The 15,443-nt window shown below is 44.4% G+C and overlaps 1 protein-coding gene across 1 annotated transcript in view; it reads right to left on the reverse strand.

The window, feature by feature from the left end:
- Window positions 1–15,443, reverse strand: part of LOC126234736 (sodium-coupled monocarboxylate transporter 1-like) — a 146,727-nt gene that overhangs the window by 31,987 nt on the left and 99,297 nt on the right. The window contains exon 10 of the mRNA XM_049943481.1: window positions 8,150–8,333. Coding sequence (XP_049799438.1) covers window positions 8,150–8,333 — 184 coding nt within the window. The remainder of the gene's footprint in view (window positions 1–8,149; window positions 8,334–15,443) is intronic.

Consider the following 15,443-nt stretch of genomic DNA (forward strand, 5'->3'; position numbering starts at 1 on the left):
TCTACATTTTTGTGGCCATACTGTCCGTACTTGCTTTACAATTCTGGGGGATACATTTGTTCCGTCGTTGCAACTACAAAAATGGGAGATTTTTTTTTTCACCAGACGTTATTCGCTTTATTGAGGAAAAGCATCATCAGTGGTCTGTAATTAAGTTTTTACATATTGATTTTATTTTAGATCGAGAAACATTTTGTTAAGAATATGTTGTTTTTTACGAGTACTTACGGTGATTTTCGCTTGATTTCTCGCTTAGGCCCTACATAGGGAAACGCCTCAAAAATCAACGTAAGAACAAATCTGCATATTCTTAACGATATAAAATAAAATCAAAATGTAAAAACTTATAAACAGACCACCGATGATGCTTTACCTCAATAAAGCAGCGAAACGTATCTGGTGAAAAAAAAATCACGCATTTTTGTAGTTGCGACGACAGGACAAAACTACTCTCAAGAACTTCAAAATAGTACTTTGACGTTTATCTAGAGTAGTCAGGCACACATTTGGAAAGCACAGATGGATATGTAACAAGGGGAAACAACTTCACTTGGTCTGATGCAACTGTTAGCACAAGTTACATATGTAACATACATGTCAAGTATCCAAATACCTTGATATAACCAATTTTCTAAGCCTTATTGTTCAAAGTATGATTTAGATGAGGCTCATGAGAAAGTGTAACAGTACGTCGTCTAGAAACATTTCCTTTAGCGAAGTATTCATAATCGAAACCTAAAGAAAACGATGTGTAGGTAACAAAATCGAGCCCGGAAAATTATTTGGTTTTGGACTGACCTGCCTCGTTTGAAAATCATATTTCTATATTATGTAAAGAGTATCTTGTCTTTTTTCTGAATTTTTCAGTTCAAAAATGTTTGCGTCTGATCATTCAAATAGGAAAGCAAAATTTTCAAAAATCCAGTATTATTGTCTTGCAACCCTACCTTTTTATATACAAAAACACATACATTTACTATGAGAAGATGTTAACACAATAGTCCAGATAGAAAATATGGATTTCAGTTAATTTCGTTGCGGGATTTAGTATTCAACTGGTATAAAATTACACAATCTAAAATTTGCTCATCAGTTTAAAACCTGCCGTAATAGCCATTTAAAGAATATACCACCACTGTTTCTATACTGTGAATCAATGCAATATTATCACATAGTGTGTAGAGATATCTCTTACAATTCCTGTCTTATATTTTTTATTGAATATGTATAATGTAATAGATCGGCATTACAAAATTTTGTGAAGGCTTTCCTATAAGAGATATTAAATCGGCGCCATAAACATAGCCAAAGTCACTGTTCTGTGTGACGAGTCAAGTTTCTTGATGTTAGTCAGCAATACGATACAGTGAAATTCAGACATTACAAGTCCGTCAGCAGTATTCATGTAGCTATAAATCGCCCCTTGTGTACTTGTGTTGGGCATCTTCAACTCTTCGAACATCGTTGACCTATTTGGGACAAATTAGGGAACTCTTATGTGAAGTCTGCTCATCACTGAAGTTTACAACGGCAGTAAACATTCTTTGATTGAAATTTAACTTCGGTAGGGTCTGTCTGAAGTTGTCTGTTTGAAATTGATTAAGCACCTATCACTTCATCTCCTGATAAAGGAATGACGTACAGGGCAGTCACATTAAGGGTATGCTCTGAGCACTATGGGACTTAACTTCTGAGGTCATCAGTCCCCTAGAACTTAGACCTACTTAAACCTAACTAACCTAAGGACATCACACACATCCATGCCCGAGGCAGGATTCGAACCTGCGACCGTAGCGGTCGCGCGGTTCCAGACTGCAGCGCCTAGAACCGCTCGGCCACCCCGGCCGGCACATTAAGGGTAGCATTATAAGGTTTAATCTACATGTTCTTGCTAATTCTGATTAAATTTTGGGTTTAAACCAGTGCACAAGTTGTCCACAAGACGAATACTGAAGTGCAACAGTATATTATTTCCTATAACAATGTGTGCAACGCGTAAATAAATCAGAAACAACGAGCTGCTGGATACAGTATGAAAGCAAGTACATCTAAATGTGAATTAAACGTACAAAGGGAATTCATATACTTTGAAGTATCATCTCGAAGGAATAAATTTACTTAACTCTTTTCTGTTTCTTTTTCAGATAAGGTAGGGTGGGTTCGGTGATCAGGGTGGGAAAACAGGCCTGCTGCCTCTCAAGTTCTAATACACGTCACCACTGCTGTCAGTGAGTCTCACAGGGTAGCCTAGTTTCCTCATTATTTTAGTTAAGACTGGTTCTGGGTCGTCCGATGAAAGGCAAGTACGTAGAGTAACCTATTTTTATGCTCTATGCACAATGTTACAATCCATCATCCTACCGATTTGTGACAATTTCGAATTAGTTAATCATATTTATAATCATCTCTGTTCTTTTTAGCGTACTGCCAATACTACATTGTAAAAGGTCTGCTACAGCCGCTTTGGATTGTTTTGGATAGTGGAACGTCAAGATGCTTTGAAAATATGCCCAGAAATCATAGCATCAAACTTGTATCCTGATGCGATGGCAAATGTGACTGAGGCGGTGAAGACTGGTAAGATGTCTCTTTCTACAGCAGTAAATTAATTTGTTGTTTCATGAGGAAAGAAGAGTTGTAGGAAAAAATAAAGATCCATTACGTGATAGAAAGATTATTGGGAAATTAGTGAGAGTCATCAATGAAGAGCAAGAAGAGTGATATTTTTGAATTGGGATAGCAATTTTATGGATTTACAGCAAATGACCTACATACCGGGTGATAAAATAATCAGTATAAATTTGAAAACTGAATAAATCACAGAATAATGTATATAGAGAGGTACAAATTGACACACATGATTGGAATGACATAGGGTTTTCTTAGAACAAAAAAAATACAAAAGTTCAAAAAATGTCCGGCAGACGGCGCTTCAACTGATCAGAATAGCAGTAATTAGCATAACAAAGTAAGACAAAGCAAAGACGATGTTGTTTACAGGAAATGCTCAATATGTCCACTATCATTCCTCAACAATTGCTGTAGTCGAGGAATAATGTTGTGAACAGCACTGTAAAGCACGTCTGGAGTTACGGTGAGGCATCGGCGTCGGATGTTGTCTTTCAGCATCCCTAGAGATGTCGGTCGATCACGATACACTTGCGACTTCAGGTAATCCCAAAGCCAATAATCGCACTGACTGAGGTCTGGGGACCTGGGAGGCCAAGCATGGCGAAAGTGGCGGCTGAGCACACGATCATCACCAAACGACGCGCGCAAAAGATCTTTCAAGTGTCTAGCAATATGGGGTGGACCGCCATCCTGCAAAAACATCGTACGTTCCAGCAGGTGTTTATCAGCCAGGCTTGAGATGATGCGATTCTGTAACGTAGGGCGTACTTCTCACCCGTCACGGTACCAGTTACAATACCGATTCTGTAACGTAGGGCGTACTTCTCACCCATCACGGTACCAGTTACAATACCAGAATCACGCATTTCCTCGAAGAAAAAAGGCCCGATAACGGTAGATGTGGTAAATCCTACCCATACCGTGACTTTCTCGTCGTGCTCTTATTTTCGGTAGCCCAAATTCTGCAGTTGTGGGCTTTGACAGACCCTCGCAGCGTGAAATGAGTTTCGTCGGTCCACAACACGTTACTCAATCAATCGTCATCTTCCGCAATCTTTTGAAACGCCCACACCGCAAATGCCCTCCGCTTTACTAAATCGCCAGGTAACAGTTCAGGATGCCGATGGATTTTGTACGGATAGCATCGGTGGGTACGCCTCAGTGCCAACCAAACAATAGTGTATGGAATGCCGGTGCGACGTGCGACTGCACTTCCCCGTGCATAGACGAACCCGCTACAGTCTCCATTTCTTCCTGAACTGTCTCAGCAGCATTACGCCTTGTGCTCGGTCGACCCCTAGGAGGTCTATCGTCGAAACAACTCGTGGCTTCGAACTTCGAAATCATTCTCGCCACGGCTGCATTTGTCAACGGACCTTTACCTATTCGAATCCCCTTCCTGTGACGATAGGATCGTAACGCTGAACTAACACATTCCCCATTCTGATAATACAGCTTCACTAAAAGCGCCTTTTCAGGTAACGTCAACAGGCTGCGACTGCTGGTGCATCTGATTCTCTCTCTTTTTTTTTTTTTTCCTTTATTGTAATTTTAATCACCTATACAGGCGGGCTGGCAGCAGCATAGTACGCTGCTCTTCAGCCTTAAGTGGAACAATAACATGACATAGAGGCGATACAAACAATACAAAAAACGGCGGGCAAAAAATGGAGATACAAAAAACAATAAACAAGAAGCCGTTCCCGTTGGACAATAAAAACACTAAAACTTGTTGACACGGCGCACAAAACACGGAGAAAGGCGACAGCACATGTGAACAGTTGAGTTGGAACTGCACGAAACACAAAACGAAGCACACACACTAGACACTGATGGCGATGATCTCCGGCGCGCGAATGTTCACTATGCGTGTGCGAGTCCGGGGACCTGCCAAGAGAGGAGGAGGAGGAAGGGGAGCGGGAGAGGGGAGAGCAGAGATGCCACGGGCAGAGGAGAAAAGGGGGGAGGGAGGAAGGGGGAGGGGAAGCCCGGGGGAAGAGGGGTGGAGGGAGGTGACGGGGAAAAAGGAAAGAGAAGGGAAGGGAAGGGAAGGGAAGAGAAGGGAGGGAGGGTGCCTAAAGGAAAGGACACAGGAAGTGGGGGGGGCAGGGTCAAAGTTGATAGGAGGGGTAGATGGAGGGGAGGAGGACATCATCAGGGAGGGGGAGCTGGCGGAAGCCACCTTGGGAGAGGGTAAGGAGGGTGGAGAGATGGAGACCAGGTGGGACGTGGGCATACAGGCGCGGCAGCGGGCGGGGGTGGGAGAGGATCGGGGAGACGAGCGGGTGAGGAGGGTCGAGTTTACGGGAGGTGTACAGGATCCATATCCTTTCAAGGAAAAGCAGGAGGTGGGGGAAGGGGATGAGATCATACAGGATCCGCGTGGGGGAGGGGAGACGGATGCGATAGGCGAGGCGGAGAGCATGGCGTTCAAGGATTTGGAGGGATTTATAAAAGGGAGGGGGGCGGAGATCCAAGCCGGATGGGCATAACAAAGGATAGGGCGGATGAGGGATTTATAGGTGTGGAGGATGGTGGAGGGGTCCAGACCCCACGTACGGCCAGAGAGGAGCTTGAGGAGATTGAGTCGGGAGCGTGCCTTGGCTTGGATTGTCCGGAGGTGGGGAGTCCAGGAGAGGCGACGGTCGAGGGTGACGCCAAGGTACTTAAGGGTGGGAGTGAGGGCGATAGGACGGCCATAGATGGTGATGTAGAAATCAAGGAGGCGGAAGGAAGGGGTGGTTTTGCCTACAATGATCGCCTGGGTTTTGGAGGGATTGACCTTGAGCAACCACTGGTTGCACCAAGCGGTGAACCGGTCAAGATGGGATTGGAGAAGGTGTTGGGAGCGCTGTAGGGTGGGGGCAAGGGCAAGGAAGGCGGTGTCATCGGTAAACTGGAGGAGGTGGACGGGGGCTGACGGCGGCGGCATATCCGCCGTGTACAAGAGGTACAGAAGGGGGGAGAGGACGGAGCCTTGGGGCACACCGGCAGCGGGGAAAAAGGTGTAGGAATCTGTGTTATGGACGGTGACATAGGAAGGACGGCGGGAGAGAAAGGAGCCGATCAGACGGACGTAGTTAATGGGAAGGGCGAAGGTTTGGAGCTTGAAGAGGAGACCGGAATGCCATACGCGGTCATAGGCACGTTCGAGGTCCAGGGAGAGGAAGATTGCGGAGCGACGGGAATTAAGCTGTTCGGTAAGGAGATGAGTGAGGTGAAGGAGAAGGTCGTCGGAAGAGAAGGACGGCCGAAAGCCACACTGGGTAACGGGAAGGAGGCGGTGCTGGCGGAGATGCTGGTGCATGCGGCAGGTGAGGATAGATTCCAGGACCTTGCTGAAGACCGAGGTAAGGCAGATGGGGCGGTAGGAGGAGACGGCTGACGGCGGTTTGCCAGGTTTAAGGAACATGAGGATACGGGAGGTTTTCCACAGGTCGGGGTGGTAACCGGTGGACAGGACTACATTGTAGAGCCTGGCCAGGGTGGAGAGGAAAGAGACAGGAGCTTCACGAAGGTGACGGTAGGCTGATTCTCTCTCATTACAGCTCCTTTTATACACGATTGTCATGTGCAGTCACTGACGTTTTGCTGTCCAGCGCCATCTGTCGGGCATTTTGTGAACTCTGTTTTTTTTTTTTTTTTTTGTTCTAATACACCCCCATGTCTTTCCAAGCATGTGTGTCAATTTTTACCTCTCTATCTATATTATTCAGTGGTTTATTAAGTTTTCAAATTTATACTGACTTTTGATCACCCGGTAGATTAGCATTCTAGATGGTGGAGCGGAACGAAATACGATGTCGTCTTATACTAATAGCCCGTACAGGAAACAGGCCACGTGCTGAGAGAAGTGTAGGACTTCATAAGAATGCATATCAAGTAGTTCATATATATTATTTCTTTCTCAATTAAACGTTTTTGGTATGGTATCTTATACAATATTGACTCAAAGAATATAAGCGGCAATGTTCCATAGATAATGATTTCGTTTAGAATGACCACTTTAATTCACATTCTCCTTCATGCCAGGTGTGTTGGTACGTAGCTCGCCGCCAGTGGAGTTAAATGAAAATGGCGCAGCTCATTAATAAATTGAAGTATAGTTGGGGTAGTTTATTTTCAGCATTTCAATGCAAACGTCGCAACTGTAACCTATGCTGAATGGGTGAAAGTATGGAAGTGTAAGGAAACAATGCATCATCTCACGACACAGTCGTTAGGTGGCACCTAGACTTCCAGTATGGTCAGCCAAGCCGGAATGACGAAGAGTTAAGTGGCAGACCAACTCCCTGCAAAGTACTGGGAATCATAAGAGAACTGGAAGTCCTGTTACCTTGAGACCGTCGTAGGTAAATAGAGGTCATAGTGGAAAACCTTCAGGATCAACACGGCGTCCGCTGCTCGTGGTCTTGCGGTAGCGTTCTCGCTTCCCGCGCACGGGGTCCCGGGTTCAATTCCCGGCGGTGTCAGGGATTTTCTCTGCCTCGAGATAACTTGGTGTTTTGTGTCTTTCATCATCATTTCATCCTCATTCCCTCGCAAGTCGCCGTAGTGGCGTTAACGAACTGGTGGAGCGGCGGCCGAAACGCCCCGCGAGGCGTATCCCGGCCACCAATGCCGTACGCTCATTATTATTATTATCATCAGCACGGCATTTTGCACATGTCAAAGATCGCCACATACAGCGTTCCGCGACTATTCAAAGCCATCCAAATTGCCTTCAAACCAATAAAGCTGTGGCAGGCCAAACCCGATGGCTTCTTTAACCGCCCAATCAGCTGAACTGCGCATATCACTATACTACCGACACAATGGGGCAAGGCATGCAGTAGAAATATGTAGATTCTCCACCCACGAAGTAGGAGAACATCCAGTCATCATTGGTCAAAATATTCCTTTGGCTTGCCACGGTGTAGTGTTAAAAGATTGTGCTCGTAAATGGCAAACCGTCTCAGCAGCATACAACCAACACCTGAAGCTCATTCTCCTCAAGACACAGTGACACAAGTTGCTTCTTTGGCCTTTCAAATTTGGTCTCACCCTTCATGTTCTCCTGTCACCTCTTCTTTCTTCAATTGAAGAAACCATTGCATGAGAGGCATTTCCAGAATCATGTGATTTTCGACTTGAAACGTTTCGGGAATCGCCAAGATGCAGACTTGCACTATCGAAGTTCCCACCTGCTTGACTATCGTTGGGAAAAATGTATCGTACTGGCGAGTGACTATGGGGACAAGACTTGAAACCGTTACGAAATTTCGTAGTCGCATCATATACATGCTAGTTGAAACTTTACGTCTACCCTTAGAAACTATACGAGATGGAAAGTGCAGCTACAGCTTTAAAAATATACGCGACATAAAAATAATAATGGTTAATCACCGTATTATTCCAAACGAAAATGACTCAAAACATAGAATATCATACAAGGTGCTAAATGAGTGGCTGGTCACAGTACTTTTTAAACAAATTAATCCCTTCAAACGCCTGAGAACATTTTGGATGAAGCACTGACCTCTAAGACTGTGCCAAGCTGCTCCACCAGGAGGACGAGGACGCAGGCGACGATTCCCACGACGAGCACGATCGCCTTCATGATGAGGTTCACAGTCCGCTCCGTGGTCTTCTCCGTCAGCCGCGGCTGCACAAAGTCCTCGTAGATGGTTCCTGCCAGCGCGTTCATCGCGCTTGACATGGAGCTGTGGAAATCACCACAGGGTCACTGCAAACAGTCTTTCCTGAAGGCGTAAGGTCGACAGGTTTTTTGGTGTGTATCTAGACGAACACTGGACTTTCTAGGCCTACAAAGAATAATTAGTAAGGACAGGTAGCTGTATAATAAATAAAATTATCAATATGGGACAAAGCAGATTTCGTCTGCTTTGAATTGGACTATATCATATGTCTACATGAACTGTAAATCTGCTGCAGCAGTAAGAAAAGTGCAGATGCTACAATGCTGTGGAGCATTAGCACGACGTCTACAGACCCTCGAACCATATTCATGGACGTATATCCCCTGAAGACATAAGCATAAAAAGTGCTGCTAACTGTTGGCGTAAGAAACAATAATGCGATACAACACACGAATTTTTTGGGGTATCAGCAACTAAATCAGCGGTAATCTACAATTGAATATTTGCAGAATGTCAGCAGAGTTGAAAATCCTCAAACACAGGAAGGAGAACGTTTAAACTTCTTGCTCATGAAACTAAAGACTTCAGGTAACACATTTCGAGTCAGTTCGGATGTCCAGGGATAACATCTTTGACCAGTAACCAAAACGTACGTTCGAGCCAATACTTAAATTCTGTATAAAAAAATCATCAGTAATGGTGGCCTACGACATCCGGCATAAGAAGTCACCCTCATCCTGCCAATGTCAATGTTCTTCTCAAACAGGGCGGAGGAGTGGGCGAAGGTTCAGGGCACTCTCTTGCCCTTATGAAGGGAAGCTGTCCTCAAAAAGTGGGAAAACGAGGGAAGATCAGTGACATGAGGAAGCAGAAGGCCATGGAAGCCGCCGCGAGAAAGACACATAATCTTTATTTACATGACATATGGCCTATAGCTGAAAAAATATCATGATGATTTCTCCATCGGCAAAGATTCCTGATTAATCCTCCATTCGGGTCAATAGGAGGGGACTGCCAAGGGGGAATGGAATAACTAGCCATAGAATAACATTCTACCAGATGGAGCATGGAATTCCAGTAGGAAAGATGGGAAATCTGAAAAGGAAAATACAGAAGCTCAGTCTAGACGTAGTGGGGATCGGTGAAGTAAACTGTAACTTAACAGGAGTAAGCTGTTGGTGTAGATAGGTAATATGCACTATGTTCAAGCACCAAGAGGTAACAATAACAGTGGAAGACCAAGAACGAAGCACTCGGATTAAAAAGTGTGTAAGGCAGGGATACAGCATTTTGCCATTGCTGTTCAATCTGCGCATTGAAGAAGCAATAGCGGAAATAAAAAAGTGTTTCAAGAGTGGGATTAAATTTCATGGTGAAAGGATATCAATGATAAGATTCGCTGATGGTACTGCTACCCCTGGTGAAACTGAATAACAATTGCTGCACCTGTTGAATGGAACGAACAGTCTACTGAGTACAGAACATGGTTTGAGAGTAAACCGGTAAGATACAAAATTAATAAGAAGTGGCACAAATGAGAATAGGATGAAACTGTGAACAGGAAATAGGCGATGTTAGGGAAATATGGTGCTTTGAAAGCAGAATAATCCACGACGGACGAAGCAAGGAGGAAGTAGAAAGCAGACCATCACAGGCAGAGAGGACTTTCCTGTGCAATAGAAGTCTGAAGGCATCAAACATTGACGTTAATATGAGGCACCTCTAGAAATTTACGTTTGGAGCACAGCACTGTATGGATTTTGGACAGTGGGGAAACCGGAACAGGAAACCTAAACGTTCAGGGTGAAGTACTGCAGGAGATCGTTGAAAATTACGTGGACTGATACAATAAAGAATGTGGAGGTCCTATGCAGAATAGGCGAAGGAAGGCCGGAATGGAAAACAATGAAAAAGAAGAATGTAGATCTACAAGTGGTACGTGCCAATTGCTATATAGTCAAATACTCTTAAAATGGGAAAAAACTTTATGATCACTAACAAGTTTTATTGACTTTATACGAAGAGTATCGTTTAGGCAAAACTCTCTATATGACCATAATTTAAATCTGCACCAGTTATAACTGACAAGAACTTGCCAAGGTACAGGTTATATTCGTGATGCACTTTTCTAATTTCTAATCCCCGCCGGACGAACTTGATAAAGTATAGAGTGTCTGACGAATCGATGTTTACATACAATATTTTCACGACTGACCTATTGTTTTTCGTTGTTGACTCTTTGAGAGCGGATTGCAAACACGTGTATACCTTTGCTAGTGGCCACAGTCCTATGGTATTTTAGAAATGGTAACATAGCTCCACTTGGAATGTTGTTAAATTTATTTTTTTACGACTGCGAATTCACTATTATACTCGTATAACCTGAAATCGGACGTCGCTATTAAGTGCCAGGAAGACGTACTGACGACGTACTGGCAGGGATGAGGGAGAAATGGAAATACAGTGTCTGACAAAAAAAAAAAAAAAAAAAAAAAAGAAGAAGAAGCACCCAGAAGAAGAAGCGAAAATGAAATGAAACTTCTCGGGAACAGAGAGTAACTGATGTTACTTCAGTGATTACACACTCAATGCAAGTTTACAAAGGAATCAGTCGTATGAGGCCACTTACCAGTATTCTCCTGCGTCCCGTCTTGCTGCTGGATGTATCTACTGATTCGGTTGTGAAGGGTCTCATAAAAGCGTTGTATCCTCTTTTAGGGTTAGCTGCCCCACAACTGTTGTAACTGGTCTATGATAACCAGAATACTGCCACTTGATGTCAAAGATTGCCCTACACATGTTTTATCGCAGCCATACCTGGTGATTTTCTGTCCACAAGAGTATGTAAAGATGACACAGACGCTTAACAGAGCCACGTGCAGTGTGTGGGCCAGCAATGTCCTGTTGAAAATTGCAACACAACACTGTTGTATCAGAGGTAGCACATAACGACACACGATATCCGTGACTTATTATTGTGGCGTCACAGTTCCCATAATCACTTCCAGCTGTGTCCTGACCTCATATTCCATGGCGTTCCACGAAATGACGCCAAGAATATCACTGCTGCGGGTCTCTGAACGTCGGAAAAATAGGACTTCTACCGCCATCGCTACTGTAGTCGCCGAAGATCGTCATCTGGGGTGGTGCAGAGCCCTCATTCCTCGCTCATTACAATTCAATAACATTCGTCCACAGTCCATGCTTCACGGTCACGGCGTCAGTACAAACGCAATAGTTTCTGTTGTCATGGGGTCAACGGCCTTGCAGCGGTGGATTCACTGGGTCCCGTCAGGTCACCAAAGTTAAGCACTGTCGGGTGTGACTGACACTTCACTGGCTGACCATGTGCTGTTGACCTGCCGTGGTGCACTCTACCTCATTAGGTCATTTGAGGAGTTTCTTCACCTCGTAGTAGTGGCTCCTGGTCACACAATTGACAACTGTCAGGAGAACAGTGTGCTGCCCCAGGTCGCTCCATATCCACATTCGACGACGGCAGCCAGATGACGCTGACATAGTGGTGGGTCGGTACTTTGAGATGGGGGGACGGAATTAACGGTATAGGACGGTAATTTCCTATTTCGACTGCTACTAGACTCCGACCAATGGTGTGAGATGACACAAAACGGATGTTACTTACTCTTGGATGGGAGACGCAGTTTTGTAGGTGTTTCAATGGGCTTGGTGCGCAATTTAGCGATATTACCAGCTGCGGTCAGCGGTCATCGACTGGAATCCTAACAACGAGTAGGCCTACCCCTACGTTCCTCTGTAGTCCAAAATGGGGCTGCTGGCACGTCCAAATGCCCTACAAATCTGATATGGCACAATTCGACCAATTCGACCAAGAGAGCCACCGTGGTACAACAACCGAGTTATAAAACTGCTGCGGAAGCAAAGGGAACTTCACAGCAAACATAAACATAGCCAAAGCCTTGCAGACAAACAAAAATTACGCGAAGCGAAATGTAATGTGAGGAGGGCTATGAGAGATACGTTCAATGAATTCGAAAGTAAAGTTCTATGTACTGACTTGGCAGAAAATCCTAAGATATTTTGGTTTTATATCAAAGCGGTAGGTACATCAAAACAAACTGTCCAGAAACTGTGACCAAACTGGTACTGAAACAGAGGATGACAGACTAAAGGCCCAGCCGGCCGGGGTGGCCGAGCGGTTCTGGGCGCTACAGTCCGGAACCGCGCGACCGCTACGGTCGCAGGTTCGAATCTTGCCTCGGGCATGGATGTGTGTGTTGTCCTTAGGTTAGTTAGGTTTAAGTAGTTCTAAGTTCTAGGGGACTGATGACCTCAGAAGTTAGGTCCGATAGTGCTCAGAGCCATTTGAACCAAGACTAAAGGCCCAAATACTAAATGTCTTTTTCCAAAGATGTTTCACGGAGGAAGACTGCACGGTAGATCCTTCTCTAGATTGTCGCACAAATGACAAAATGTTAGATATCGAAATAGATGACAGAGGGATAGAAAAACAATTAAAATCCCTCAAAAGACGAAAGGCCGCTGGACCTGATGGGATACCAGTTCGATTTTACAAAGAGTACGCGAATGAACTTGCCCCCCTTCTTGCAGCGATGTACCGTAGGTCTCTAGAAGAGCGTAGCGTTCCAAAGGATTGGAAAAGGCACAGGTCATCCCCGTTTTCAAGAAGGGACGTCGAACAGATGTGCAGAACGATAGACCTATATCTCTAACGTCGAACAGTTGTAGAATTTTGGAACACGTATTATGTTCGAGTATAATGACTTTTCTGGAGACTAGGAATCTACTCTGTAGGAATAAGCATGGGTTTCGAAAAAGACGATCGTGTGAAACCCAGCTCGCGCTAATCGTCCACAACACTCAGAGGGCGATAGACACGGGTTCCCAGGTAGATGCCGTGTTTCTTGACTTCCGCAAGGCGTTCCATACAGTCCCCCACAGTCGTTTAATGAACAAAGTAAGAGCATATGGACTTTCAGACCAATTGTGTGATTGGATTGAAGAGTTCCTAGATAGCAGAACGCTGCATGTCATTCTCAATGGAGAGAAGTCTTCCGAAGTAAGAGTGATTTCAGGTGTGCCGCAGGGGAGTGTCGTAGGACCGTTGCTATTCACAATAGACGTAAATGACCTTGTAGATAACATCGGAAGTTCACTGAGGCTTTTTGCGGATGATGCTGTAGTATATCGAGAGGTTGTCACAATGGAAAATTGTACTGAAATGCAGGAGTATCTGCAGCGAACTGACGCATGGTGCAGGGAATGGCAATTGAATCTCAATGTATACAAGTGTAATGTGCTGCGAATACATGGAAAGAAAGATCCTTTATTACTTAACTACAACATAGCAGATCAGCAACTGGAAGCAGTTAATTCCATGAATTATTTGGGAGTAGGCATTAGGAGTTATTTAAAATATTATGATCATATACAGCTGATCGTAGGTACAGCAGATGCCAGACTGAGATTTGTTGGAAGAATCCTAAGGAAACAATCCGAAAACAAAGGAAGTAGGTTACTTGTTCGCCCACTGCTTGAATTTTGCTCAGCAGTGTGGGATCCGTACCAGATAGGATTGATAGAAGAGGTAGAGAAGATCCAAAGGAGAGCAGCGCGATTCGTTACAGGATCATTTAGTAATCGCTAAAGCGTTATGGAGATGTTAGATCAACTCCAGTGGAAGACTCTGCAGGAGAGACGCTCAGTGGCTCGGTACCGGCTTTTGTTGAAGTTTCGAGAACATACCTTCACCGAAAGTCAAGCAGTATATTGCTCTCTCCCACGTATATCTCGCGAAGAAACCATGAGGATAAAATCAAAGAGATTAGAGCCCACACTAAAGCATAGCGACAATCTTTCTTTCCTGGAACAATACGAGACTGGAATAGAAGGGAGAACCGATAGAGGTACTCAAAGTGCCCTCCGTCACACTCCGTCAGGTGGCTTGCGGAGTATGGATGTAGATGTAGATGGAGACATAAAATAAGTCCCCATTCAAACTCTGTCAACTGCTGATGATACCGTCTAAATTGAATATGCAGCATGTCCGTGTCTTTCACAGTGATCTTTCGAAATATTACGCTGTTCACACCCCTTATATACGTCACCAAGGCTCCTAAGAACACTGAAGCATCTGTGGTGGCGATTCTACCTGTCACAAAGAGCTGGTTCCCTAATCACTTACATATCCGCCAATGGCGTGTTCGTGTATGAAGATTTTTGGCAGACAGTGAATACGACGTCTGTTGCCACCGAAGAGGAGTCTCTGGCAGCAGTTCTCTCGTACCTGCGACACTGTTTGGACAATCTGTGTAGTGCAGACAAACTGTGAAGTCCTGTAGATTGGTTGATCTCAAACGTTTACATGATTACATTATTTTACGAATTCTGGGACTTCGGGAAATATCTGATACGATTTCACTGCCGAGACAATGCAGAAATGGATGGAGAAAAAGGGATGTTTTAACCTGTACAACGGCAGACAGTATGGCTGAGCGTAATACTTCTGAGAATTTGTGGGGGATGAGGACACTGCTGTAACCAAAGCATTGGAAGTCCGGACCAGGGTTCATCTTCCTCATGTTGAAGCATTTACTATTTAAAAAAGAACCGTAGATGCAGGGTGTTCTTTATTGATATAAGAACGACGCGTTTCATTCGGACAGGGCATCATCAGGCTATGTTAAAAGATCAGAAATTGTTTGCCAAAAGCATCAGTCAAGAAGGCATGATGGCGCATAAAACATACTAAAACGCAGCCTTATATCTTACGCGGCGTCATGCCTTCCTGATGCTTTTTGGAAAACAATTTCTGATCTTCTACCTTAAGCCGATGATGCTCTATCCGTGCGAAAGGCGTCGTTCTTAAATTAACAGCAAGCAGTCTGCAACCTACGCCTGTTATTATAAGTAATAACAGTGCAAAGTTGCTGTACCATGGCGCCAAGTTGAAATGGAACATTGCTTATGATGTATTCACTTTGTTTACACCTTCGTTGAAAGCTGACACCAAACGCCCTTATAATGTTTCCCTTAAAATGCATCTGCGAGTGCTGTGGTATCATCTTATATAATACAATACTGGCCATTAAAATTGCTTCACCAAGAAGAAACGCAGATGATTAACGGCTATTCATTGGACAAACATATTATACTAGAACTGACATGTGATTA

This window comes from Schistocerca nitens, chromosome 2, assembly GCF_023898315.1.
Source record: "Schistocerca nitens isolate TAMUIC-IGC-003100 chromosome 2, iqSchNite1.1, whole genome shotgun sequence".
NCBI classification, from domain to species: Eukaryota; Metazoa; Arthropoda; class Insecta; order Orthoptera; family Acrididae; genus Schistocerca; species Schistocerca nitens.